This window comes from Ambystoma mexicanum, chromosome 8 (genome assembly GCF_040938575.1).
Source record: "Ambystoma mexicanum isolate Mex_15411 chromosome 8, UKY_AmexF1_1, whole genome shotgun sequence".
Taxonomy (NCBI): domain Eukaryota; kingdom Metazoa; phylum Chordata; class Amphibia; order Caudata; family Ambystomatidae; genus Ambystoma; species Ambystoma mexicanum.
In genome coordinates, this window is record NC_090929.1 from 1498006137 (window position 1) to 1498032302 (window position 26166).

A 26166-nucleotide genomic window follows, 5' to 3' on the forward strand; every position below is an offset into this window, starting at 1 on the left:
AGACTGTCTTGCATTGCACTTTCTGTGCGGGAACTGTCTAAGGTGACACCCAAGTATTTGAAATCTTTTATTCTCTCGATTTCTGTGTTTTCTAGGTACCACTTATACTTGTCGTTTTTTTTTGGCGCCAATTCCAGAATTAGTATTTTTGTTTTTTCTTTGTTGATTAGGAGGTTGTTTTCCTCTGTGTAGTGAAAAAGATTTGTTAATTGCCTCTGCAATCCAATTTGAGTCTGGTCGAACAGAACCAGATCGTCGGCATACATGAGCCTGCTGATGTGTACTTTGGCCAATTTCGGTGGAAAGGTTTTTGTGAGATCTTCAGTTTCTCCAAAGTCACCCATGTATGCTAGGAATAATTCAGGGGCAAGAGGGCAACCCTGTTTTATCCCTCTGCTCGTCGGGATTACTGAAGAGACTTGGCCTTGGGGAGTCAGTCGCACTCGCAAAGAGGTGTTTGTGTGCAGTGCTTTTAGTGGCAAAAGAATTTCCTTTGGGCAGTTCCATCCTTCAAGTTTTGTCCAGAGTCGGGACCTGTCTACCAGGTCAAAGGCCTGGGAAAGGTCAACGAAGGCCATGAAGCATCTGGATTTTCCTTCAATTGCTTTGCTCTTTAAGGTGCTGATAGCGAGGATATTTGCCGATGGGCCGACATTTTTCTTGAAACCAGTTTGGAATATGTCGTGGCATGGTGCCAGTTTTGCCCAGGCTTGGAGTCTTTTCAGCAACAGTGCCCCAAAAACTTTTCCAATACAATCCAAAAGTGCGATTGGACGGAAGTTCAGAGGGTCGCCCGCGTCCCCCTTTTTGTAGATTGGGACTATAATCGCTTTAGTCCATGAAGATGGAATGGATTTCGTTTTTGCACAGCGTTCGAAGATCTTTAAGAGAGTTGACCATTCTGTTGGGTTTTTTTTTAGGTCCATATTAGAGATTCCGTCTGGACCGACCGCTCTAGAGTTTTTCAGTTTTTTCAGGGTTTCGAAAATGTCTTCCTATTCGTCGAAGTTTGACCAACTCGAAAGGTCATTTTCATTTGGGGAGGCTTTGAAAAGGGTTTGAAAGTGATCGATCCATTTCTGTTCCCCAATCGAGTTGATGGAATTTTTGATCGATGGATTTGAGGACTTTATAAGAGACCAGAATTCTCTGGCTTTGTTGCCACAGATCATTTTCAGGACTTTTTCTGAGTCTTGCTGGTAAAGGAGGGCGCGATGGTTTTTTATCCAGTGTCTGTAGTTTCTGGTAATTTCCGACAGCTTTTGCTCATGTTTACTGGGCGATGATCGTTTCAGCTGTCGCTTAATTCTTCGAAATTCGCGTCTTTTTAGGTCCAGCTGTTCATTGTAGCTGTGTTTGTGTGTGGATTCAGAATTTTGAGAGTTCCTTTTCTTTGTCGCGAAAGCCACAAGAAGGGGCACATAGTCTGGTTTGGGATGTTTCTCTGACAGACCCTCTTCTGAGTATCTTTCTGAGAGCAACCTCACTGCTGATGTTGAGTTTTAGGCGGTTTCCTTGGTTGTTTACTTCCATACCGTATGATTCATCCTTGGTTCTCTGGAAGTTAGTAGTCCAAGTTGTTGTTAATTGGGTGTGGTCACTAGCCGTCTTTTTGTAGACCTTGAAAGTTTTTATAGTCTCTATAAAAGGGCGGGACACGTATATGTAGTCGATTGATGCTTTTGACGTTCCCTGTTCCCATGTCGGGAGACAGTCTTTTTCCTTGAAGATCGTGTCGAGGTTCAACATGTGTCGCGATGACATCAGCTTACTCCAGAGCTTACTTCTTTGGGCTGCAAGTGTGGATATTGGGTTTTTACCCTCTCTCGAGCCTGGTTGAGTGCATGGAATATTAAGGTCTCCACAGATGATAAGAAATGGAACCAGGTGAGTAGACTGGATTTCGTCGATGGAGTCTTCCATCATTTGGATGAAGTCCTTCGAGTCTATGTTTCCAGGATTCCAATAAGAGTTTAGGATTGCAATTTCTGAATTTCACTTCTTTCCAGGTTCTTCGAGTTCGATAAGGACTGCTAGTATAGATAGATTTGTCAACAAGGTTTCTTTCATTTTTATGCCGGCACCGTTTCTGCAGGCCACGAGCAGACCCGAAGATGGACGGCCCAAAGGGCCCTTTTTTGCAGGTGCCAAGACTAGGTCGTATCCGTCTAGAATCGGTTTGTCGGTGAGCCATGTTTCCTGAAGGCAGATCACGTCACATGATGCTAAGTCCGCATCATTCTGGGTCGTCAGGTGGGTGTATCCTCGTGTATTCCAAGAGCACAATTTTAGCGTAGTCTGGGACTGGTCGGCTTGCAAGATGTTGTTGACGTGACTCTGCCGACCTTCGCATTGCTATTTGTTCATAGTTTTTGAAAGTGCTTTTGGCAACCAGGGCCAGATTCCCTATGAGTTTTCTTTCAGTTTTAAAGTTTCTGGCACTTTCAGTAGTTCTGGGTTTTTTGGTCGCGGTTCCATAGGTGTTTGTTTGTTCCGGTTTTCATTGTTCCCCTGGTTCTGTGGGTTAAAGCTTGGACTTCGGTCTCTGTTTTCCCCACTTGTCAATACTCTTCGGTTTCTTCTGCGGGGGCTTCTTCTTTGCTCTTGAGACGATTTCTTTTTATAAGAGCGGTCTTCGATCTTTTTGCTTGTGTGGTCTAAGCTTGAAAGTTTTTCTAGCACATTTGTCTGTATTTCTCTGTGTTCTGCGGGTGATGATGGAATTTCAGTCACCCTGAAACCAAGTTCATAAAATTTCTCTGTTTCTTCGATTATTCGAGAGTGTATTTTCTTTGAGAAAGTGTACAGGTATGTTTTTGCTCTGCGATTCGAGTGGTAGGGATCCACTAATTTCAAGTCCTCCTATTTGATCTGACGTAGTGCTGGAATGAAGCCAAACAGGGTTAGGACCCCTCGTCTGTTGAGGATAACTTCATCACGGTTTTCTGACCGCTGTTCGATTTTTAGGTGCTAAGCGCTTTTTTTGCTGGAGTTTCGTCCGTCATGGTAAGATTCAGTTTTTGATTTATAGCGAGTTCTCCTTTTGGGGTCCTTAGTCTTGAGCCGATGGTCATTCGGGCTCTTTTTTTCCGCCGTGCGGCACGAATCCTCTCTCGCAGGATTCCTGGCTCTTTCTCTTGGTTTATGTTGGGGTTCTGATTTTGGGGTCCCTCGATTCGGTAGGGGAGACTCTGAATTTGTGGAGAATGAGACTTTCCTATGGTCTGTCTTAATTTGGTTTGTATTTGATGGTTTATGAAGAATGTTTCTTCGTTCTTCCATGGTTCGGAAAGGTGGACTCTAATTCATCAGGCAAGGAACTGGACTGTGTCTTTGTATCTGTTTGGTCTTTTCTAGTGGGCATGCTGCTTGTAGGTTCCTCCTCCAGGTGTTCACTGAGATTCATGAGTTGATCGTCCTCTAGGAAGTCTTCAGTTGTTTTAGGCGAAAACTTTTTTCTTGAATTATTCGGGATCTGAAAAACAAGCGGAGGTCGTTGTGGAGTCGATAGGCAGTCCTTGTTGTTTTGGTTCTGCTTCTGGTCTTTGGTGATGGTCTGTCACCCTTCCAGATATGACGAGATCCGTACTCCCGCCGGACTCTCGTGAGACCCACAAAAATAACTTTTGGTGATTTGTCGGCAGAGAGACTACCTGTCCCTGTAGAGGAGGCTGATGGCTAAGAGAAAAACCAACCACCTTGCCAACGCCGCTTTAGGCGGGGCCACCAACCGAAGATTGGCGCGCATGGTGATCCTGAAACCCCCTGCATCCAGAGAAGGACCGAGTATGGTAACCTGACCTCTGTGTATAAGGTGCCTTAGCTCAAGTTTTCACCAGGACCGATAAACGGGTTTCCTTTGTCCATATAGCGTGGAAAAGCTGCTCAGCCCCAAAGAAATGCTCCCAGCACCAGACGTCATGAAATATGGTGTAATGGAGGTATCCAAAATGGCCGCCGAGGACCAAGGCGGTTGGGCCGCCATTTTGTCAACACCTGAGGAGAACTGCGTCAAGGAGAAAATGAGACAACTGTCTCCTTAAGGGAGTCAGGGGACTCAAGTAACACTTTAGCCTTGAAACAAGGATCCTCGGCCGAGCCGTTGCTGGCAGATTTAGGGTGTTTAGTGGACATCCTAGGAACTGTTCCTGGATTAGCCTCCAGTGGAGGAACCTTGGCAGAGCCAGTACTGGAAGGCATGTTGCTTGACCGCCTTCTGTGCCCCCTCGACAGACTTGGTATCACCACGACCCCGAGCGTGGGACGGTTGAGGAATTTACCCTACCGACAGGACCCTTAGAGGATCCCTCGACTCTGTCTGTACTATATTTAGAGGAACCTTGGGATTTAACCCGGGACATATAGCTCCCTCAAGAGGGACCTCGAGCCGTGGTTCGGTGTGACAAGCACCAGAAACAGAGACCTCAGGGCGTACCCCAGTATCAGTATGGAAAGCTCCAGAAATGGAGACCTCAGGGCGAACCTCTGTATCTAAAGCCACAGATGAACTGGGCTGAACCTTAGCTCCCAAATGGTGAACCTCAGAACCACGTCCGGTTTTGGCAGGTCCTCCGAAGGACCCTCGGAGAACACTCTGGTGCGCCTATTGGGCCCTTGAGACACCTCAGTGGAATCCCTGGTAACAGAGCTACACAAGCCCCTCCCGGTCATGGAATGCTCTCACCGAGAGGGGCTGCTCATAGCAGTCCTCATCCGCTTGAGGCTCATCCAATGAGGCAGGAACAGAAAACTGGTCCCCCGCGCCTACGGCCTCAGGTTTTAAAATATTGCCCCGGTCCTCCGGTGACTTCTCTATAGAAGACAACAGGGCAGAGGAGAAAGGGATGGAGGAGGTCCAGAAGGAAGCGGCGGAGGGAATGGCACCACCGGAACCTGAATCGGAGCAGCCGGGGGTGGAACATTAGTGAATAGATGCTTGAAATACGTCCTCATAGGGTCAGACTGCATGAGCATCTGAAACTTCCCGAAAAAAAAAAACTCATCCTCAGCCGAGGGCTTGGGTGTTGGTAGAGGAAGAAGCCGCTCGTAAGAGGCCTACCCTCACGAACGCAAGGAGGATGGTTGCCAGGAGGGTCCACCACCGGCCGGGTCCACATAGATCAGTGGAGCGGAGCATGACAGCATGAGGCATCAGAGCCCGCGCATGCCAATCGAAAGAAGGGCAGACTGGATTTTGTTGCCCACGTGGCATGGAAAAGGCTACTTGGCCCTGAAAGGAATGCCCCGAGCTGCAGACGTTATGAAACATAGGTGTAAGAGAGGTATCCAAAATGGCCGCCATAGGCCATGCAGGTTGGGCTGCCATTTTGTCACCACCTGAAGAGAACTGCGTCACATGCGTAGCTGAGGCAATTGTCTCCTCCTTTAGCCTTACAAGGATCCTCGGCAGAGCCGGTACTGGGTGGTCTCGGATTTTTAGTGGACATCTTCGAACCAGTCTCAAAATTAGCCTCCACGGAGGAACCTCGGACGAGCCGGTACCAGAGGGAATGTGGTCCGTGACCCCCCTTCTTTGCCCCCTTGACAGAACCGGTACCACCACGACCCTGAACGTGGGACGGTTGAGGGCAATACCTCACCGTCAAGACCTTCTGAGAAGGCCTCTCGGATCTGTCGGTACAGACTTTAGCCTCCACAAGAGGAACCTCAGGTTTCAACCTGGTACATAAAGCTCCCTTAACAGGGGCCTCGAGTCTGGACTTGGTACAGAAAACTCCAGAAGGACCTCAGGGCATGCACCGGAATCAGCGGAGACAGCTTCAGATACGGAGACCTCAGGGCGAACCCTGGTATCCCAATACCCAGCCGAACTGAGCTTAACCTTAGCACCGTGAAGGTGAACCTTGAACCGATGTCCGGTACTGGCAGATCCGTCAGAACCCTCAGAGGAATCTCTGGTATGCCTGTTAGGCCTTTGGGGCACCTCAGGGGAAATCCCTGGTGACAGAGCTACTAGAGCACCTCCCGGCTGTGCCCAGAAAAGTAAATAACTCACTGGGCGCTTCTTCTCGTTGATGAAAAGCTGCAAACGCGGTGGAGCAACACTCTGGAACACGATCTCCCACCGAAGAAGACAACGCTGCAGTGCCCGAACATAGAGGGAGTCGCAGTAAAAGCCTGATTCCCAACAATGTTCCGGGCCTAGACACTCCAGACAAACAGGATGCGGATCCGCCCCTGCGAGACGACGCAGGCACGAAGAACAGGAATGAATCCCAGATGCTCCGGCATTGACGGAGGACCGGCAACCGAGGAACCGGAGCAAGAAGGAAGGACAATGGGAGCCAAAAAGAAAAACTCCCAGCGATGCAAGTGCGTCCATCCCCGACCGCACGGAGAAAAGGACTGAAGGGCGATGCGCAGGGCGGAGCTCAGGTTTACGGCCACGTGCGGTACCCTGCGTAAAAATAAAAGAAGGACAAAAATTACATTTTTTATGCTTTTTGACAAAAGTGCTCTGGTTCTGCCCGAAGGATTGGAATGTCCCACAAGAATGGAAGCAAGGGGACGGGACGTAGGAGTATAAGCTTACAACTCTTTCCTTCCTTTTACTTCCCAGCAATGCCGGCATCAAAGATTCAGTCTTATTATAGAGGAACGGTTAGCTTGCAAGCTGTCTTTCTATAGCAAAGCATTTAACAATGTGTTGCAACTAAGTTGCTGTTCGTGTTCCTTTTCTCTTGCAAACGTGTTCAACAATGTCTCATTTATTTGTGTTCGCGGGCAAGACCACTCAGTGTTTATGTCAGTGAAACAGGGCTATGTGAACCTTGCTGCACTCTTCTGCCTTCGGGGGTCGTCAGCCTGCCCTTTGGACACTCCGGCGTTCCCGCAACTCCTGGAGGTAACAAGCATTCTTCATGGGGATCAACAGGATGGCTCTCTTTAGCTCTGCTTCCCACTGCACTAACACTGCATAGCGGAGTTCCCGCTCCAGTGCCACTCACGGGACCCGGCCCAACCAGCACAGGGGTCAGCATCTAGGCACGCCTTTCATCACAGAACGGTCTCTCACAGCTCCCTCCTCGCCAGGTGCTTCCTCGCCAGCTCCTTCCTCCTCACTTTGGGTGGCGAAACCCTTTATATCTGTTAGAAGTGTTAAGTGGCCTCAGGTGTGGATCATTAATTCCAATTGCCTGACTATGGCCAAAGCCATTAGGTGGACTTGCCTGGTTGTTCCAACTGTATTCCTCTTTAGACCTCTTTTTCATCTCAATACCAGAGCGGTGTATGTATGTATGAATTGTCTATGGGAAAATAGGGGGGGTCTGACCTACAATACCCTGGAAAGGTCTGGGGGATTGATGGAACATCTTGAAAGGAAAATAGGGGATATCACGTCTCGCACAAGGGTGCCTCATCCCCACTCTCCAGGTCTCCTCCACCCAGGTGATCCTCCCTCACATATTCACCCCCAGGGTTTGGATCCAAAAGCAATGGCTTTTCTCTGGCCCCTTGGGAGGAGGATATATGGGGAAAAGAGGTGAGGACAGCCTCAGTTTCCTCACAAATATTTTGTTGAATGTTGTAAAGTCCACTAAGAATTTCAATTCAGTCAAGGAGCCTTACATTTCAAAACAGCATTTGTACACTTATGCAATGCATAGAGAACAATTTTGTTACTGGAGAACGCTAATTCAGCTCGGCCATCAGATAGGAGATGTAGTGTGTTACTTAACAAAAAGCCTACATTAAGATTACCCAGCCAATAACGAATGTGAGGCCTCACAAAAGGTATGCTTTTTGGAGACTACTTAATTCCAAAGAAAACTCGCTACACAGGTGTATTATCTGGTATTTAAAAAGCATTGTTATTTTGAGCAAGGTCTTTAAAGATTGTGTTTTTCAAGGTACAGTACCACTTACCAGATGCTTGCCACTAAATGCATTGTGCTGGTTAGGAGACGAGAGTAGGGGAAACTGGATGGTCATGTCTTATTCAATGCTAGTTATTGCTACACATTTTTTTTGGCATTATTAGTTGTACCGCAACTTTTCGGACAGGAACATAGTGGCACAGGTTACTCTCCTCGAAAGGGTGGATTGGAATTAGAGGCGAAGTTGAACAGGATGCAGATTTGTAAAAAAGGAAAGGTCCATTTGGATTGGATCTATTTGTAAATTGTTTGAATATTCAGTTGGAGCAGTTTCACAGGCAGAGGCTCAATCCAGAAGCGCAATACTGGGTGCCTTCAGGCAGCGTTGGACAAGTCAGATTGCTTAAGGGCTCCTGCAGATTTCTATAATCCAGAGAGTACTATTGAGCGTGTTAAATTTGATGGACTTTTGTCTTAGCAATACCTTTTTAGCGGTCATGGGTGTGGCTTACTATTTTGCTGATGATGCGGTCTAAGGATTCCTAGATTGTTTCACAGATTGGGTGATCTGATTTTAAAGTGAGGTTACAGAAGTTGGCATTGTATTGGTATCTCGATTTAGAAGTGAGGTGGATTTCAGGGTAGCACGGTTAAATGCACTGAATACTTGCTAGGCACAATGTGGTGCCACGTTCTGTCAAAATGAAATGAGTTGGCTTGGAAGAAGTGGGTTCACCAGTGTACAAGACGTTGTATAGATAATGCTGTGCTAGAGCTGTTGAAGTTCTAGAGCTATTTCTGAGCACATACCTTTGTGTGCAATTTGACAGAAGTATTAATCAGTACGCAGACCACTGAGGAGTGTTCTGGTAAAGTAAACCCCATTCACAGAAGTATTCTCTCCCCTGTAGGTTGTGGATACCATTCATAAGATATTATAGGAGTGGGAGGATACAAATATTTGAATTTGAAAAAACAGACATTCATGATGTCAAAGCTATCATGTTAGGTTTCATACAGAATAGCTTCTGATGTAAAGAGTGTAGAAGGTCATTAATGTGGCTCTTTAGACGAAGGTTGCATGCTTTTATTTGTCAATAACGATAAAAACAAGGTCCTATTACATCAGTTACATGGTTTTCACGTGGAAGAAAAAGTTGCATATTAGATGTCACTATGACTACAAGAGCAAGAGTTGTTTATTTCTTGTAAAGGCACCTTTTGAGGCAGTTTTCACTTCTTTGTTCACAGATACAATAGTTCATGAAAGCAGGTCTTTATATTTAAAGTAATGTGTCTGATGGCTTACAAAGCTTACACAGCAGGAGGAAGCACACAGGACACCTTGTGATCTGTAGACTGGATGAGTGACTGTATAAAAGATTTTATTTAAAAAAAAATAGATAAAACAATGCTGATATTGGAGACATGGCTTTGCACTTGCATATGGTTAGCCTTTGTGGCTGTTCAGAAAATGACGATTTTTCCAATCTAGATTTTATTAAGCACATGGTGGATAGATAACATGAACCTGTTCCGCTTAAACCCTTTATTTTGTGAAGCACTTTCTTTCTTTTTGGCTTCAGATCAATGAAAACAGGGCCTTTCTCATCAAAAGACAGGCCTCCAAATTATTGTTGGGGCAAATATTAAGTGGGAAAAAGGAGTTGCGGTTGATTCACTTTGTTGTGTTCACATGTAAAAGATGGAAGAGCACTAACTGCTGCAAGCGGGGGCCTCTGTGGACATATTTTGTTCTAATTTCGAAGGCCTGTAAATTGTATAATGCTTTGCTAGTGTGAGTGGAAAACAAGAGTTATTGTCTTAGTGCACTCTTAGAGTTAGGTATGACCTGGGATTCTGTTGAAGTATAAAAAGAAGATACAAAACATTCATTTTAATGAGTACATTAAAGGAATGAAAATGGCTGTGAAATGCTGACACATCTGACAAACAAATGGTAAAGTCCATCAGACCTGTATTCAATGAATACTAAATAAATAAAAGATTTGATTAAACAAAAATAAACAAGGATCCAGCAATGCGGGAACTATCAAAACAGTTAAGTGAATTAAAAACAAATGGAACGCAAAATGTGAAAGATTACAAACCTGTCCCGTTTCTTCAAACCTTTTTCGGTCTGCACTGTCAATTACATATATCTAAAAAATAAAAGTTAATATAACTGTCAGAACTCAATCACACTTAACAAAGGCACATTTTATTTCACTTCTGGCATGACATACAATTTTCAGCAAATTAGAACTACCTTAAGTACCAGAAATTGGTTAAATTCTGAGCCAATGTTTCCGATTTGAAGGTCATCTTTCACCACTCCACTTAGGAAATGGGGGACATATGGTGGGTAAGGGATGGGTGGACGATTATTCTGCATGTAACTAAAGCAAGGCTGCAATATCAAAATACCTACACAATGAACAGCGGACGTGCGCAAATTGTGTTGGTTGAGAAACATCGTTTAGCGCTCAGGGTAAAAATGTGTATAGAAAATGCAGTCTTTCTTTCCAATCTCTCTGGACAAGTTATAGACTAGGATCCTGGGATTTGGTGTTAAGCAGAATAAACCAGCTTTAAAGTATTGTGCATGTAATCAAATGGGTGTGTGCCTTTGTATTTTATCCGTGTAAGTGTGCCTGTATGTTAGTGAGCCTTTGTGAACCTCACTCTCCCAAAATGCACAAACAACTGAAATGGGAGTTTTAGTTAAACTACTTTGATTTTCAAATATTCTCATTTCGTTCTGGTCAAGATCTGGTATTCATAAATAAATGTCTTTTATAAAAGACAACATCTCAGGTTACTGTTCTTTTAAACTATTTTTCGCTTGCTGGGCATTCCTTTCTTTGACAACTAAATGTTACCCCTTTCAAGTTTGGGATGTCTGTTTCTTCCAGTATGATCTGACTTACCTTCTAGTCCATAGTTTTTACTAGTGGGGTTGAAAAATGATTCCTTCTTGAAGGATCGGTTGCAGACTTGAAAGTTATTTCACTATCAAAGGCTGGTGTTGACACTCTTTAGACTTAATTGATAATCATATGCGTTTACCGTTTTTTGGTAGGCTCTCTTAACTCTCCATTACGTGATGGCTTTTACTTTCTTCCTTGTAATATTTTGGGACTTCTAATCCATTCCACAGAATGCGGATTTCTCTTTTTATTTACAATGTCCTCCTCACTTACAAAATAAACTGGGGACTTTCAACCCAGTCAAACGTTGTTTCTTATAACGAGTCTGTTTCTTATTCATAAAAAACCTTTGGTCCTGGGCTTTAATTCCCAGTGTTACTTTTATATTCTCTCCCTCTATCTCAGGCATATGGCACTTAGGATAGACTTCTATTCCTGGAATTCAGTGTTGCGGTTTTATCTGCAGCCTTCTCTTAATTCACATTATTTTGAACATTTCCCTTTGATCCCTACAGTGCGGCACTATTTGATCGTTTGCTATTTCTTTCTCATCCACAGAATACAAAAAAGGTAGCAGGCGCCCCTCTCTCAATAGTTTGAGAATTCACCATCAATTCCAAGAATTCAAATTGTTTTTCTTGTGTGCACTCTTTTTGCTATTCAGTGAACATTTTGGCCATGAAGCAAAACACCACAACACTTCATTATGCGATCTAATCTTTGTACCCATTAAGAGAATGCTCTGGGGACTTGGACATTATTTCATAGCACGCGCTGTTAAAGTTTGCTGCCCTCTTCTTTTCCCATTAGCAGAATTTTTGGGATCCCAATTCACAAAACGCAGTGTTTTCATACTTTGTATGCTTGGGTCTTGATATCTTGAGTTTGGCAACTGTGGATCAACCACAACGCCTCAGAGTTTCTGTATTCAGCCAGTTGACCCCTTTCAGGCTCCTGAGCGTGGTTCCCCAATCACTATGTAACTTACATGGTCTTGGACAGGGTTTGCTAGTTGCAGCATCCTACTCCGGCTTTCAGCAATGTGTTCGGTAAAAGGGTCACTGGTATGGCCACAGAATCAACAAAGGACTGGAGACAAATTCAAAGTATCCTGATTTCTTTATTTTAGAGTCAGAGTGCTTATGGTGGCCTACAGGGTCTTCTCCTGTCAAAGGGAATGTGGCCCAGGGTCCTTAATCACAGAATGCATAGACACTCAGTCTCTGGGATTTTATAATGCCCACAAGCTCCTCTTTCCTAGTCTTGTCTTTTTTGGTTAGGACAGGAAATGTGAAGAGGTCACCTGGCAGCCTTATGTGATCTGACATGAGTTGGCATTAGGCTCTGCAGCAAAAGCTGTACCCCAGTGTACTTGTAGAATTGTGTACTTGTATAACTTGCATAACCTATTCCATATAAGGCTTGATACATCCCACTTTTTCTAGAGCTTTACTACCGTATCTTCTATCTCACTTTCCTCCAGCCCTTTGACCGCAACCTGCTCCACCTTGTCCAGAGCGCTCCTCTGCCCTAGTTCAGCAGTTCACCACCTTCCTTCCATCTGGTGGTCCCTTCCCTCAACACCTTCCTTCTGTTGTATTCCAGCTGCCTCTCCTCTCTTTTCGTATCCCCACCAACATTTCCCTTTACTCCTTTCTCTCAAGAGTTCTTCCTCCTTTCCCATCGTTTGCTATTCACCCTACTACTCCTGCCATCTAGTTCTCCGTTCTCACCTCTCGATGTTTTGACCCCTCCTCTCCCATCTCGCTCTCTACTCCCCTCCCTCCTCTGCCACTTTGCTCCTGCATCTCTTCGATTACGCCATCGGTCCCCCAATTCCTGTCCCCTTGGCCTTATGATGCTACCTTTATGGTATTGACCCAAAAGGTTGTATCCAGAAGACTGTACACATGATTTTCCTGCATTAGCCATATTTATAAAATCACAAATCCGAAAATACTGGGAGGTAGGTGTGCAGGGGTTGCGAGGTGTTCCCCGCACACCGACTTTTCGAATTTGGGGGCTGCCGGAGTGTCTCCCAGATACATGAAAGTGAATGCGGGGGAGTTTTTTTTGTTTTTTTAAACGGCAAGATCGAATTGCAAAATGAGGCTCAGTGGGCCTCAGCATTTTGTAATTCGATCTTTTCGTCCTATGTTATTTTAACATACATCCACCTTTTATACCCCTCCTCTTTCCATGATTGCAGGGATGCAGGTTTGAGTGGTCTCACCTGTGCCTGGTGATGACCTAGGCTGTGTGACTGGTCTTGTGTTCCACCAGAGGTGCTCTGAATACAGTCTCAACTCAGGTTGCATAGCCCTGCCTTTGCAGCCAAGGCCTCAAAGGCTGCTCTCATCCTGGAGTCAGGCACCCTAATCACAGGACGATGGCCCTGATCGGAAGCGCGGTGGTGCTTTTCATGATCCACGGTAAGCTCTGCAAGCTTTCCTCTGGCGGAGTGGGGAGCCTGCGTGTGTTGCTCTATTGACCCAGTCCACTTAAGTTATCTAATGTTGCTTGGTCTTTGAAGGATAATACATGGGGCTCACAAAGACTTGGACAACGGGGTCTGTGAGCCAACACCCTCATGACAGGCATTTCCTTGCCACTTAAGGTCATACAACTTAGGATTGGGAAGTGTGGGGCAGGATCCTGGTTGCTGTATATGAGGCTTGGGATGGGGTGGGGCCCTGATGGATCCCTATATACTACTTCCAGAGTCAGCATTGCAGTGTGGATGGCACCCGGGTTCTCCAGGGACCCATCCACTATCCTCTCCTAGTGGTCCTGTAACATGTGAGGGGTCAGTAAGGCGAGGCGGACAACTGTTTGATGATTTATCAAAACATGGTAAGAAATAGGATTACAAATGCCTCACTATCCCTACTCTGCTGAGGATTTCCATGCCTAACCAAAGCTAAGGGGAAACACCCTAACAGAGGATAACTAGCCCTCAAACTAAGCAACAAATACACAAAGAAAACATATGTCAATACAACATAACATGAACATTCACACTTCCTGAATAACCTACTGCCTTGGGTAATTTCCCTTCCCCAAGATTCAAGGTTAATTCTTCCAATGTTCCACCAAAGAAAGAAATGTCTCAAATCAGTTCTTGATGTTTCAAAGTAAAAGTTTGTTAACCAAAGTTCCAATGATCGCAAATCTCCTCTCCTTGGTGACATATCCACTTCCACCAAATAGCACCAATGGTAATCCCATCCACGAGGCTTTGTCACCTCTTCAAGAAGACTTGCCACAGTTATTTGTCAGGATGTCTTCTCAGTGCTTCCGCTTCCACAAATTCACTTCGACTTGATTCACTATGAGAACAGCCACCTTTGTCTCACAGTCCTCCACTTGGTTTAGACTACTACAATATGGCATCTAATGACAACCAGATATACCACCACAGCTTCAGTACTTTGGAATAACACCACAGCTTCAGTGATTTGTATTTCTAGACAGGCTTCAACACGATACACTTTAAAGTACTTCAACACCTTCAAGTAGGCAAGGCACTCTTCCTCTAAATAAGTCTTCAAAAGGGGCAGCCTCTTTCGTCTGTCTGACACAATACCAACCTGGGTTTGCCTCTAAGACTCACTTCTCTCTGTCTTCTACATTCAGGCTGGTAACTGGCAGAAAGGTGCAGGTAAAATTGGGGAAGGTAAACCGGCTTACTTTTAAAGACTATCTTGAAGTTGACAACCTGTTGGGCCAGTTGAGAAGGGATTGGGGTAGAGGGGAATGGGCCTCTTCACAATGGTGTACCCCTTCAGAGGCAGCAGGAGTGAGGTTTAGGGCGATGTGACGTTATGTGGTGTTTTTCCATTAAAAGGTGACTTTTTTGCTTTTGAATGATGTTTCGATGTATCCGAATCATCTGCCGAGTGTGTTTTATGCACAGCAATAGCCACTGATCATTCTTTATTGCCTTGAAGTAAACCCAGTTGCGGAACTGCAGAAGGCTTTTTTGGCATTAGGACGGTAGGCCGCAAAGCACCTGCTGTCGGTGTGTGGCTTTCTTTCGACGGTTGAGTCGAAGAGCGGCCTGTGGTTATGCGTTAGGGCATGCGTGAGTCCTTATCATCAGAGGCTCTCCCCATTACAGCGCGCTGCGACTGCCTTTCGTTGCTGGGGACTGACGTACGGGAGCCGGATGGTTCCCTTACGTCGTCTTCGGGCTTCGAACCAGGGGCTTTGCTGCCTTGGCCTTCCAGATCCGATTCCAAGACACTGGCATCGGTTTCAGACTAGGCCATCATAGCATGTGCCGCCCACTGCTTAGTTCGACGCTCCTTTAGGGTTTTGGGCCTAAAATATCTCTGAGTGATCACGAGGAAGGCAGAGGTTACACATTCTGTGAGCATCCTTCCACAGATACGTTCTGTTGCACTTTGGATAGAATTTAAATGGAGTTCGTTTCATGGTGTATGTAGATATCAAGGGCAGTAAAACAGAAGCAGTAAATGTAAGAAATGGAGGTATGAATTCTTTGTTAAAACCAAATCAAATCAGTCGCCCCAATCTCCCTGCTGCTAGGCCAAAGCTAGATGTAGGCCGAAGCCCGTTACCGGAACGATCATCTGGTTTGCCAGTCGAGTTGGTCATCCGTTGAGTTGTTCGTCTAACGGTAACCGTTGAAATATTGATCAAGGTTTTAATAACTCAGAATGTAGCATGGCTATGGGACTCCGCAAGAACACATTTAACAACGATGGTGGAAAGAAATAATCTGAGGGACCTCAACGCATGAGGGATCATGGGTACAGTCAACATTACATTAGGGATAGGATTACAAACTCACCCAGTCAACGCCACTTTTTGAACTTCAAATACTTCATGTGCGATACTCTGCGCCTACCACTAGATGTTAGCATGTGCCAAGCATCTGATTCTAAGCCGATCCTCAGAAATGATAGAGATACATATATTATATATATATACATATACATACACAATGTTCCTGCTTTTATCAACTTCAGTCTTCCCTCTGTCTTTCTGCTGCAAAGATATGAATGCTACTATCTTTCCATTGTGATCCTTCTAAAACCGAAATGCTTTTCTCCACTTCTCCCTTGCCTTACAATTGCCCCTCTTCATCCATCTCTTCTGCTCGGAATCTTGGAGTCAGGTTTGATTCCTCACTTGTTCTCAAATGACATTTCTTCTCTTGATGGTCCAATTTGTAACTGTAGAATATTTGTAAAATCTGCCAATTTCTTACCTTTACTACACTTTAGCCCACATTCTTGCTCCTCATCTATCTTTAAATTTGTGCCCCACCCCAACTCCTCCCGCTCTCAAATCACTCCATCTTTCATTGCACATTGATGGCTTTCCTTTCCGGTCTGGCTCCAGTTTCGTTATTTATAGATTTTTCTTTAAATGCCATCCACGGTCTTGCTCCTTCTCATCTTTCTTATCTGAAGTCTGTCTAGTCCCATAATCATACTCTTCATTGTTCTGTGTTTTGTTTGGTGGCTCCTCCCCATCCGTTTGTTCAATATCGATGTCCCTCCTTTGTGCTGCTCCCACACAAATCCTTAAATGCTCTGCCTTTCTCTGCCGCTGCTTCTCTTTTGTCATTTTGCTCCTCACTAAAAGTGCATTTTAACTTCACTCTTTAAAAGTATATGTAACCTCATACTGAACAATGTAAATTGTTATTAAATTACCTCTTATGTAAACATTTTGCACAGCACTTCTGCAAAAGTGCCACATACATCCCCCCAAAAAAGTCAAAAACAAGTAGATTTTTCTGCAGTATGAAGGCTATAGCTAATCTTAAGGTCTCAAGGGTAAGTGGGTTAGGGCGTTCCACCACATCACTGAACAGGAGTCATTGTACCCATGAGAGGAGTCTCTCCCTGCGAGGTTGCGCTTTCCGCCACCCCTAGGGGGAATGTTGTGTAGCAGGCGTATGTGTTAGGACTGATTTTCTATACTCTGGCCTGGTGGACAAATGTATAGAAGGCCAACCTACATTGTGACAGGGACAACTCTGGGAAGCTGTAACCAAACCAGTTTAGGTAACAGCGACAGGCGGTCTAGGCCAAGTTCTTCAGAGGGATGAGAGTGTAAAGGGTCCACAATGAGGTCACACAATGGGAGTCACAAATTGCACTTAGACAGGATGTATAAAAATACAGTTATTTTATTATGGCAAAACACACTATAAGAAAATGAATACAAGTAGGTAGACTTATCAACCAATACCATCACACTAAATACATATATACATTCCCAGGTTCAAATGCGCAATACAAATCAAAATACTCTTGCAAAAGAATGAATAGGTAAGTATCATACACAAAAAGGTCCACAGAGATGATCGCTAGCTAAAATTGTCCAAACCTAAGCTGTTTGGGGCCTTGTGCCCCATTGTTCAGGATATTGATATTTTATTTCTATCACGCTCGTACACAAGTGTTTCAGAGCACGACAAGACAAGAGAGGGGGAACAAGGGAGAACAAAACAGCGATCTTACTAGGCCCAGTGACATTGAGAAAGCGCAAGTGAATGGGAGAGGGGGAGGGGAAAAGTGCATGGAAGGGGGGAGAAGTGGAAAGTGCGAAGCAAAGGAGATTTGCAAGTGCTAGGTTTAAGGCAGCAGACAGGGTAGGTCTGATAAGTGCAGGAAGAAAAGGTGGGGGGCTGTATGGGTACAGATACAGACCCCGGTGCAAGGGGTGGCCCGGAGGCAGTGCAGGATTGTGGCAGGGTGAGCAGGTATCTGGGCCCGGAGGACAGAGGGTGGCCAGGTGCACAGTGCCAAGAGAGAACAGATCAGCAGGGGAGAGGGGGAGCGAAGGCAGAAGATGAGAGGAAGGTCTTGAGGTGCTTCGGGAACCGGAGCGGATTCTCCTCAAGTTTTAGAGTGGCAGGGAGGCTGTTCCAGAGGGAGGCCTCAGCCGAAGACCGAGATCTACTCCCAGCTCGTTTCTTTGAAAAACGACTGACCCTGAGGAAGTTAGAGGTAGAGGAGTGAAGAGCTCGAGAGGGGAGGTATTTGTCGAGGGATAGCTGAAGGTATTTTGGACCCAGGCCCCAGAAAGCCTTGTGGACAATGCATGCAGAGGGTTTTGAATTTAATCCTTGCATCCACTGGGAGCCAATGGAGCCATTTCAGAGCTGGAGAGATACGATCCCAGGGCTTGAGGCCAAGGACAAGTCTCGCAGATTTAGTAGATTTAGAAAGAGGCTGTTACAATAGTCCAACTTGGAGAGAACCAGAGCTTGGAATACCATGAGCTTCTGGGGGAAGGAGAGGAAAGGAAGAGTACCTCTGAGGAGGTGCAGTAGGAAGTTTGACTTTTTAGAGACCTCATAGATGTGGGCGGAGAAGGAAAGGGTGGAGTCAAAGATGACCCCGAGGTTCTTAGTCTCGCAGGTAGGGGTAGGAGGAGGGCCAAGGGAAGCCTGCCAGAGAGTTAGGGGAAAGGATGGTGAAGGTGTGCCGATGAGGAGGATCTCCGTCTTGCTGGCATTCAGACAAAGATCATTTGTGGCACACCAATCTTGAATGGCAGTTAGCCAATCTGAGATGAGAGAGGGAGAGGTGGTGGCCGAGCGAAGCCTGAAAATGAGTTGAGTGTCGTCAGCGTAGCACTGGAAATTTGAGCAGAAAATGGCAATGCACTGGGCGAGAGTTGCCAGGTACTGGTTGAAAAGCCAGGGCGAGAGGTTAGACCCCTGGGGAACATCACAGGTAGAGAGGAAGATAGATGATAGGAAGAACCCAAGTTGGACCTGGGAGGGTCGATCAGAGAGGAAAGATGTCAGCCAGGCCAGAGCCTGATCAGCGATACCGAGGTTTTCACAGAGACGGTTGAGCAGGATGGTATGGTTCATTGTGTCGAAAGCAGAGGAGAGATCGAGGAGGATGAGGACAGAGGGAATGTTAGAGTCAAGATTGGAGAGCAGATCTTCACAGATGTTCAGGAGAGCAGTTGTCATGCTACTGGCAGCCCTGTAGCCAGCCTAGTGGTCATGGAGACAGCCAACAGAATTGGAATGAAGGTTAAGCTGAGAGATGGCCAACTTTTCCCGGAGTTTGCCCAGAAAGGGAGTAATGGAAATTGGGCGATAGTTAGCTGGACAAGAAGTATCAGCTGTGGGTTTCTTGAGAAGAGGATGCAAAAGGGAGTGCTTCAGAGGGAGGGGAAGGATCCTGAGGCAAAGGAGTGGTTGCAAAAATCAGCAAGGGACGGAGCAAGGGTGTCAATGTGGTCCTTGATGTTCCACAGAACTTAGGATGCAAGAGAAAATGTAGGTAGGGTCTCTGGGGTCCAGTGATGGATTCTTAGAGTTAGGGTACAATGTAGACAAGTGCCCAAACTTACCCCCAACAGTCCGAAGTCTTGGCAAGGCAAGGAATGGCAAAGCTAATAGTATAAGTAATAGGATTATGATAATCCCATTGACCTATAATGGGAGTATAGGGGTATGTTAAACGCTCTGTAACTTTGTCCTATTGCATAGTGATAATTCTGTTGAGGATGGTGTTCAGGTAGTATGTGCAACTACCTCTACTGTTAGGAACACTGGCCCCAGTCCTAATGAAGTAGCTTCCTTCATGGTAAACCCACAGGTTCTAGCCAGCGTTCCTGTGGGGGATACTCAGTTGGCTGGTAGGCCCTCTCTTAATGTTCCAGTAGCACCAGTGATTCAAGCTGTGAATAGGGAAATGGTCAGGGCATCTGTCAATGTAAGGAGAGTGGTTCCTAGAAGAGTGTTGGGTGAGTTGAGTCTTCAAGACTAGGTCCTGATAGGCCCTCCCCAGACCCTTCAAGCACTAGCTCTCAAAATCAGGCCATCTTAGCCAAGCCTAAGAGAAAGCCTAGGCCTAAGGGGAACCCCAAGGCCAGTGGAGTCAGAAAAAGAGGCAGAGGAAAGGAGAATATTCCTCATGCCTTACCTACAACTGATGTTGAGGTAGTTGGAAGTGTTTCCACTCCTAGTTTGGAAGAGGGACCCCCAGAAAACCTCGAGTCCTTTGGGCCTCCTCAGCTGCCTAGTATACAGGTAGAGGAGAGTCCTAGGAGACCAAGAAGTATGGGCCAACAGAAAAGAAAACCATCATGGTTATGCCTATGGAGAAAGGCCTGCTTCCAATTGGAGGATTCTCCTCCGGTGAAGCAAAGAGTTCACCAGGAAGGTGGGTTACTGCAAAGTAGCCCCACAGAGCCCACCAGAGCAAACCTTGAGTGGTTGGAGGTTACTCAGGTTGTGAGGCCCTTTCTCCTACAGTTGGTGCGTGACATTCCCCTTGTGATGGTGATGCATCCTAGTGTCAGGATATCACCTGTGTGGTCTAAGATACATTCCTGCTGGCCCATGATGGGGGGTCCTAGAGGAAAACTAATATAGGGGTCTCACTCTCTGTCACCAGGTTGACAGAAGTGAAACAAGAATTCAATTACTCCAGAGTTCACTTTTTGGAGTGTACTCGTTACCAGAAACAAGGCCTAATTATATTAGCCCCTTAACTCTGGAGACCTCTTGGTTTCAATTGGTGATTACTGATCATAATCCCATATTCCCTTGTGCCAACCCACAGGGAATGACTGCCAAATCAGTCATTGACACCATACTGATTTACAGCTACAGAGGTAGCTCTTATGCTGTTCTCAGTGGTGGTAAGACTCAGTGGAAGGATGGTGAAGAGACCTGTCAAGTGTCACTGAGCTGTCCTCCACAGGATGATCTGGCAGAGAGATCTGTCAGATCTCTCAGGAGTTTGATTGGAGCTCTCTGTGAGCCGTACAGAAGGAAGTGGGACCGTCTCCTGTCAAACCTGTTCTACAAATCCCTGACTACCCGTCAGTCGTCTGGACCTTACCATGTTTCACAGCTTGGAAAGGTAAACTATTCTCAAGGCTTTGGTGAACCTGGACAGGTTGCCATTCAGTTTCCTGTGAAAAGTATGGTGGATTTTATCTTGAGAAATAGAATTGGAGCCCTGCTTATGGCTACGAATGGGAGCCAGAGAAATCTGTGCGTCTCCCTGCCCTGTGTCAAAGCATTCCTTTTAATGGCTTCAGTGAGGATGGCCTACTGTCTCCTCACCTGACCCCCATATCAGCAAGGTGAGCTGGAGGGTTTGCTGAGGCAATCTCCCCTCCTGTTGTCACGGACACCCTTTATAACAGGATGGTGTAAACCAGACTGTTTTCTGGGAATAAGTGAACTCACCAAGATAGGGTATTGTGGTGGTTCAGAACCAAGACAAAGTTCTGACAGTTGGTGTGAGATCCACCCTGTGTTGGAACAAAGTGTCTGAGCATTCTAGCTGTCGAGTTCAGTTCTGAGGAACTGGAGGGATATAAAGGTAAAGCCAGTTTTGGATTCTGTATGGACACAAGAGCTCTGTGTTCTGTCCCCAAGACAGAAGCACGCTCTTCACTAAGAGGTAACACCTTAGTGGATCAGCTCTGCATTGAAAAGTACAGTTGCAGTTATGATCTCTCTGCAGGGTAGGGCAACATATGCCTGTCAGTCGGTGCTGAGGAGGAGACAGCATTTTCGGCCTTTTCAGAGCCTTACTTCAGTGTACAGACTTCTGGATCGCTGGCTGCAACTGACACCTGTCAACTGAGCTTAGCCCCTGTTGTGAATGGGAAAGTGGATCTCAGCAATACATGTCTGGATGACATGGCAGATTCAACCCCCACTTGGAAGGAACTGGTTCCGACTCAAGAGACTGGGTGTCAGGACCTTCATCAGGCCAACTTGTTCAGGAGGACAGCCAAGTGTCAAACTGAACAAGAGCCATTGGCCTTGCTCATGCATGCAGTTGGAGTATGTGGGGACAAGACCAACCTCTTGTCAGTGATGTACAGAACTGGGCAACCCCCACTACTCAAGCCCAAGTGAGGACTTTCCTGGGCCTTGATGGGAAATACAGCAGGAAAGTGGCAGCCTATAGAAATATAGCTGTCCCTCTGACTGCCCTCACTACTCATAGGGGACCTAAAGAGTTCTTATGGACTCCGGAGTGTGAGAAGGCCTTCACTGGCCTGACAGAATCCCAGGTCAGGCCCCGGATTTAAGGGCACCTTATTGGAAGAGACCTTTCTTAGTGCAGACAGATGCCTTTGACACTGGGATAGTTGGAAGACTTTCACAGCTAAATAACAAAGGTGAGGAGCACCCTATATGTCTAGTCAGCTACCAGTTTAGGAGTGGAGAACTCAGTTGGCCCCAAGTGGAGAAGACTTGTTTTGCATTATATGGTGCCTTAGGAAGTTGAGGTCTTACCTCCATGGGACCCACTTCACAGTGTATGCTCCCCCTCAAACCTTGAAGTGGTTGACAGATATTCAGGGAGAGAATCCAAAGTGGCTCAGGTGGTTCATGAGTCTGCATGCCTTGAACTTCACTATTGAGCATAGGCCAGATCCCAAATGTAGCAATGTTGATGGGCTGTCCAACAGGGATAACCGACTGGAACAGAGGACGCCTCCAGGGGTGGATTAGTTCCCCCTGTCCCTTAGTCTGAGGGGGGGCGGGCGTGTGTTAGGAAAAATTCTCTTTACTGCACCTTTCCTTCCATCGGAACCCCTACACTTTTGGCTTTTATTTTTTCATCGGACCTGTACTTTTTGCAGTACAGTGAAGCCTTAAGCTTCACTGTACTGGCCTTTGCTCACATGTTATGGGGAAACGGATATGTCCTTAAGGCTATCAGTACTGGGAAACAGTGTTTACCTTAGTCTTGTGACTATGTTGCTACTTGTGGTTACTTTTTTTTTTTAATCACTTTTGGTAACTTTTTATCATTGCACAAAGCAGCTTACACTGCAGTGCAATGGGTGCATTTTTGTTTTGCCCTAGACTAACACTTAAAAGATATGCTGGTGGCAGCAGTGACTTTTCCCCACTTTTTGGGTAATTTCGTGTTAGCTTTACTGCGTTTGGCTACTGACTTGTTGTTTAGCCTTTTTCCTGGCCTAAGAGGCCAGGAAGATCCTTATAAGGACTTCCAGTGCCCGGGAAAGCAGCATTTTATGGCGGGCTACTGGAGGGCTTTGTGTGTTTGCAGGCAGGATGTGGGCTGGGTCGTCTGACCCTAATCCACATCCTGGTTTCTATGTGTCTTAGTGGTATGTATGAGTGTTCCCGCCAGTGGTCCCGATTGGGCCACTGTGGGGTGTGTGTGGGCTAGTTCTGCTATTGGCTAGTGGGAGTTTCGACTCCTACCTGGCTTTTAGGATAAGAAGAGGACCCCTGCATGCATTCTTCAGAGATCCTGGAGAAACCTGAAGGAACCAAGTATCCTGTCCAGCTGCGAGACCCGTGAAGAAACCCAAAAACTGACTGAAGAAGGCCTGGCAACCAACTTCTGCTGCAGTCCCGGTGGAGCCCCGTCTGCTTGGGATCTTCAGTAGGCCTGCAAAGGTGCTATGACCCTTGGAGTGGAGGGCCCATCCATTCCCGACGTCTACTCGGTGCCCAGCACAAAGGAGTAAGGGGAGTAAATTACAGAGCGTTTAACATACCCCTATACTGCCATTATAGGTCAATATGCTTATAATAATCCTATTTCCTATACTATTGGCTTTGCCATTACTTGCCTTGGCAAGACTTCTGACTGTTGGGGGTAATTGTGGGCACTTGCCTACATTGAACCCTAACTCTAAGAACCCTTCACTGGACCCCAGAGACCCTACCTGCATTTCGCCCTGCATCCTAAATCCTGTGGAACTGTATCCTGAACAATAGGGCATAAAGCCCCAAGCAATTTAGGGTTGGACAATTTTAGTTGGGGATCAGCTCTGTGAACCTTTTTGTGTATGATACTTACCTACTCATTCCTTTGCAGGAGTATTTGATTTGTATTGTGCCTTTGAACCTGTGAATGTATTTATGTATTTAGTGTGATGGTATTGGTTGATAAGTCTACCTGTTTGTATTCATTTTCTTATAGTGTGTTTTGGCCATCATTAAATAACTCTTTTTTTATACATTCTGTCTAAGTGCAATTTGTGACTCCCACTGTGTGACCTCATTGTGAACCCTTTACACTCTCACCCCTCTGAAGAACTTAGCCTAGACCGCCTGTCACCGCTACCTAAACTGGTGAAGAGGAAGTGTTGAATATCATCCCAACTCTAGTTGCCCCCTCCCATTGCCTTATGGATTTTCACCAAAGTATGTGACGTATGGAGAACAGGAAAATCAGCAGAGAGCAGCATATGGGCTCTGCCCAGTACCTATCAGGATGACAGCACCTGTTAATATACCGACACCTAAGAAAACCTGTACAGTAAGAATCCATTAAAGAAGCCATACCTACATCCTAAACAATATGACGGTTGTTTGAATAAAATACCTGAAGAAGCAAAGAAGATAATGAAGGAAGATGAATGGTGACGTCATAAGAAATCGGACTGACGCACATATAAAAGATATAATGACCTGAGAATACTGACAAAGAGATGAAATAACATGGATAACTGACATCTTGAGTCTAAGGTGAAGAAGTTGATGTCAAGATGAAGAAACGTATGCCACATACATGAAGATATGCAGTTAGTTTAAACAGGCACAGATGCAAGTAACTGCAAGAGGCAAAGACATTGTGAAGCTTGCTTATGCTTTATAGTTGATAGATTGCGGCAAATCGCCAACGTTTACAAGTATATACCTCAAGAAGCACTTTATATATGAATGCAAGTCCACTACGCACATAAGCAGAATTGAACAACGGTTACAAAAGGCCTCAGATGAAGTATGTTGCAGCAAGAAAATGGAGAATCAAGAGAGTAAAATTCAGCTAAGAATGACCCTGCCAAGAAGCCAAGGTCTTATCTAACTGGAATAGGCCGACATTAGATACAATTAAGGAGAGAAGAGAAAAGAGGATCCTGTTCAGAAAGGTCAAGATCAGCCACAGACGTCAGACGACTGGTAGAATTAAATCAAATATACAAAAAGACGCAGAGAAAAGCAGATTTCACGGTGTCCAGTCACGTGACAAGGGGAGGCTGGAAAGAGACTTTCACACTTATGTATGGATCCCTGCCATGCCCATACTCCTTGAACGTTCTCAGAGTACAGAACAGACACAAGGCCAAACTACAAAGCAGTAATTGACACATGACCACTAAGGCGATGATTGATTGTAGCATAATTGGTGGGAAGCTGGGGTGCAGACCAGCTTCTCTGCACCTGGTTGTTCTTTCTGCATGCTGCTAGACGTAGGTAGAAAAGTACGAGTGGGGCTGATGCCAAACCAATCATAGTGGACCATGTAATCTAAGGTCCCATAGTGAGTAGAGCCAATGGGACATACTTTTAGTGACGTGGATAGTGGCCATTTTGAACGGAGGGCTTAGTTGTCCCACCTGACATTTATTATCCAATCCCCTCTCCGTTACCATATACAGATATAGTACCAATGTTAAGTTACCTTCTTATAACCAATCACGTTGCATGTTAGGTTTTTAAGATTGCTACGTAGAATGACGTTAGTACGTGCGCAGGTTGTATGTCAGCAATGACGAGTTTTTGCTATAAATCATACGATATGATATTTTAATTGTATCACACTCGTACACAAGTGTTTCAGAGGACGACAAGGCAAGGGAGGGGAGGGGAACAGGGGAGAATCTAGCAGCGATCTTACGAGGCCCAGTGACATTGAGAACGCACAAGTGCATGGGAAGGGGAAAGGGGACAAATGCATGGAAGGGGGAGAGTGGAAAGTGCGGAGCAGCGGAGAACAGATAAATAATAATAAATAAAATAAATAGATAGATAATGGAGGCAATAAACAGAGGTAAAGTGCTGTGTTTATGGCAGAAGAACTGGGAAAGTCTGATCAGTGCAGAAAAAGAAGAAAATTGTGGGGTCTGGGGGACTATATGGGTACAGATGCAGTCACCAGTGCAAGGGGTGGCCAGGGGACAGTGCAGGTGGGTGGCAGAGTGAGCAGGTACCAGGGCCCAGAGGACAGAGGGTAGCCAGGTGCACAGTGCCAAGAGAGAGCAGATCAGCAGGGGAAGAGGGGGAGTGAAGGCAGAAGTAAAGAGGAAGGTCTTGAGGTGCTTCTGGAACCGGAGATTCGATTCTCCCCAAGTGTTAGTGTGGCAGGGAGGCTGTTCCAGAGGGATGCCCCAGCCGAAGACAGATCTACCCCCCAACTCGTTTCTTTGAAAAACAACTGACCCTGAGGGAGTTAAAGGTGGAGGAGCGAAGAGCTCGGGAGCGGAGGTATTTGCGGAGGGATAGATGAAGTTATTTTGGACCCAGACCGCAGAAAGCCTTGTGGACAATGCAGAGGGTTTTGAATTTAATCCTTGAGGCCAAGGACAAGTCTTGCAGTCCTGTTCTGGATTAGTTGCAGAGGGTGGAGAGAAGAGGCAGGTAGATTTAGAAAGAG

At 45.8% G+C, this 26166-nt stretch overlaps 1 protein-coding gene across 2 annotated transcripts in view; it reads right to left on the minus strand.

Annotated features, from left to right (window-relative positions):
• Positions 1-26166, minus strand: part of ARL3 (ARF like GTPase 3) — a 444006-nt gene that overhangs the window by 253415 nt on the left and 164425 nt on the right. For both annotated transcript variants that reach the window (XM_069611682.1, XM_069611681.1), the window contains one exon: positions 9950-10000. In XM_069611682.1, coding sequence (XP_069467783.1) covers positions 9950-10000 — 51 coding nt within the window. The remainder of the gene's footprint in view (positions 1-9949; positions 10001-26166) is intronic.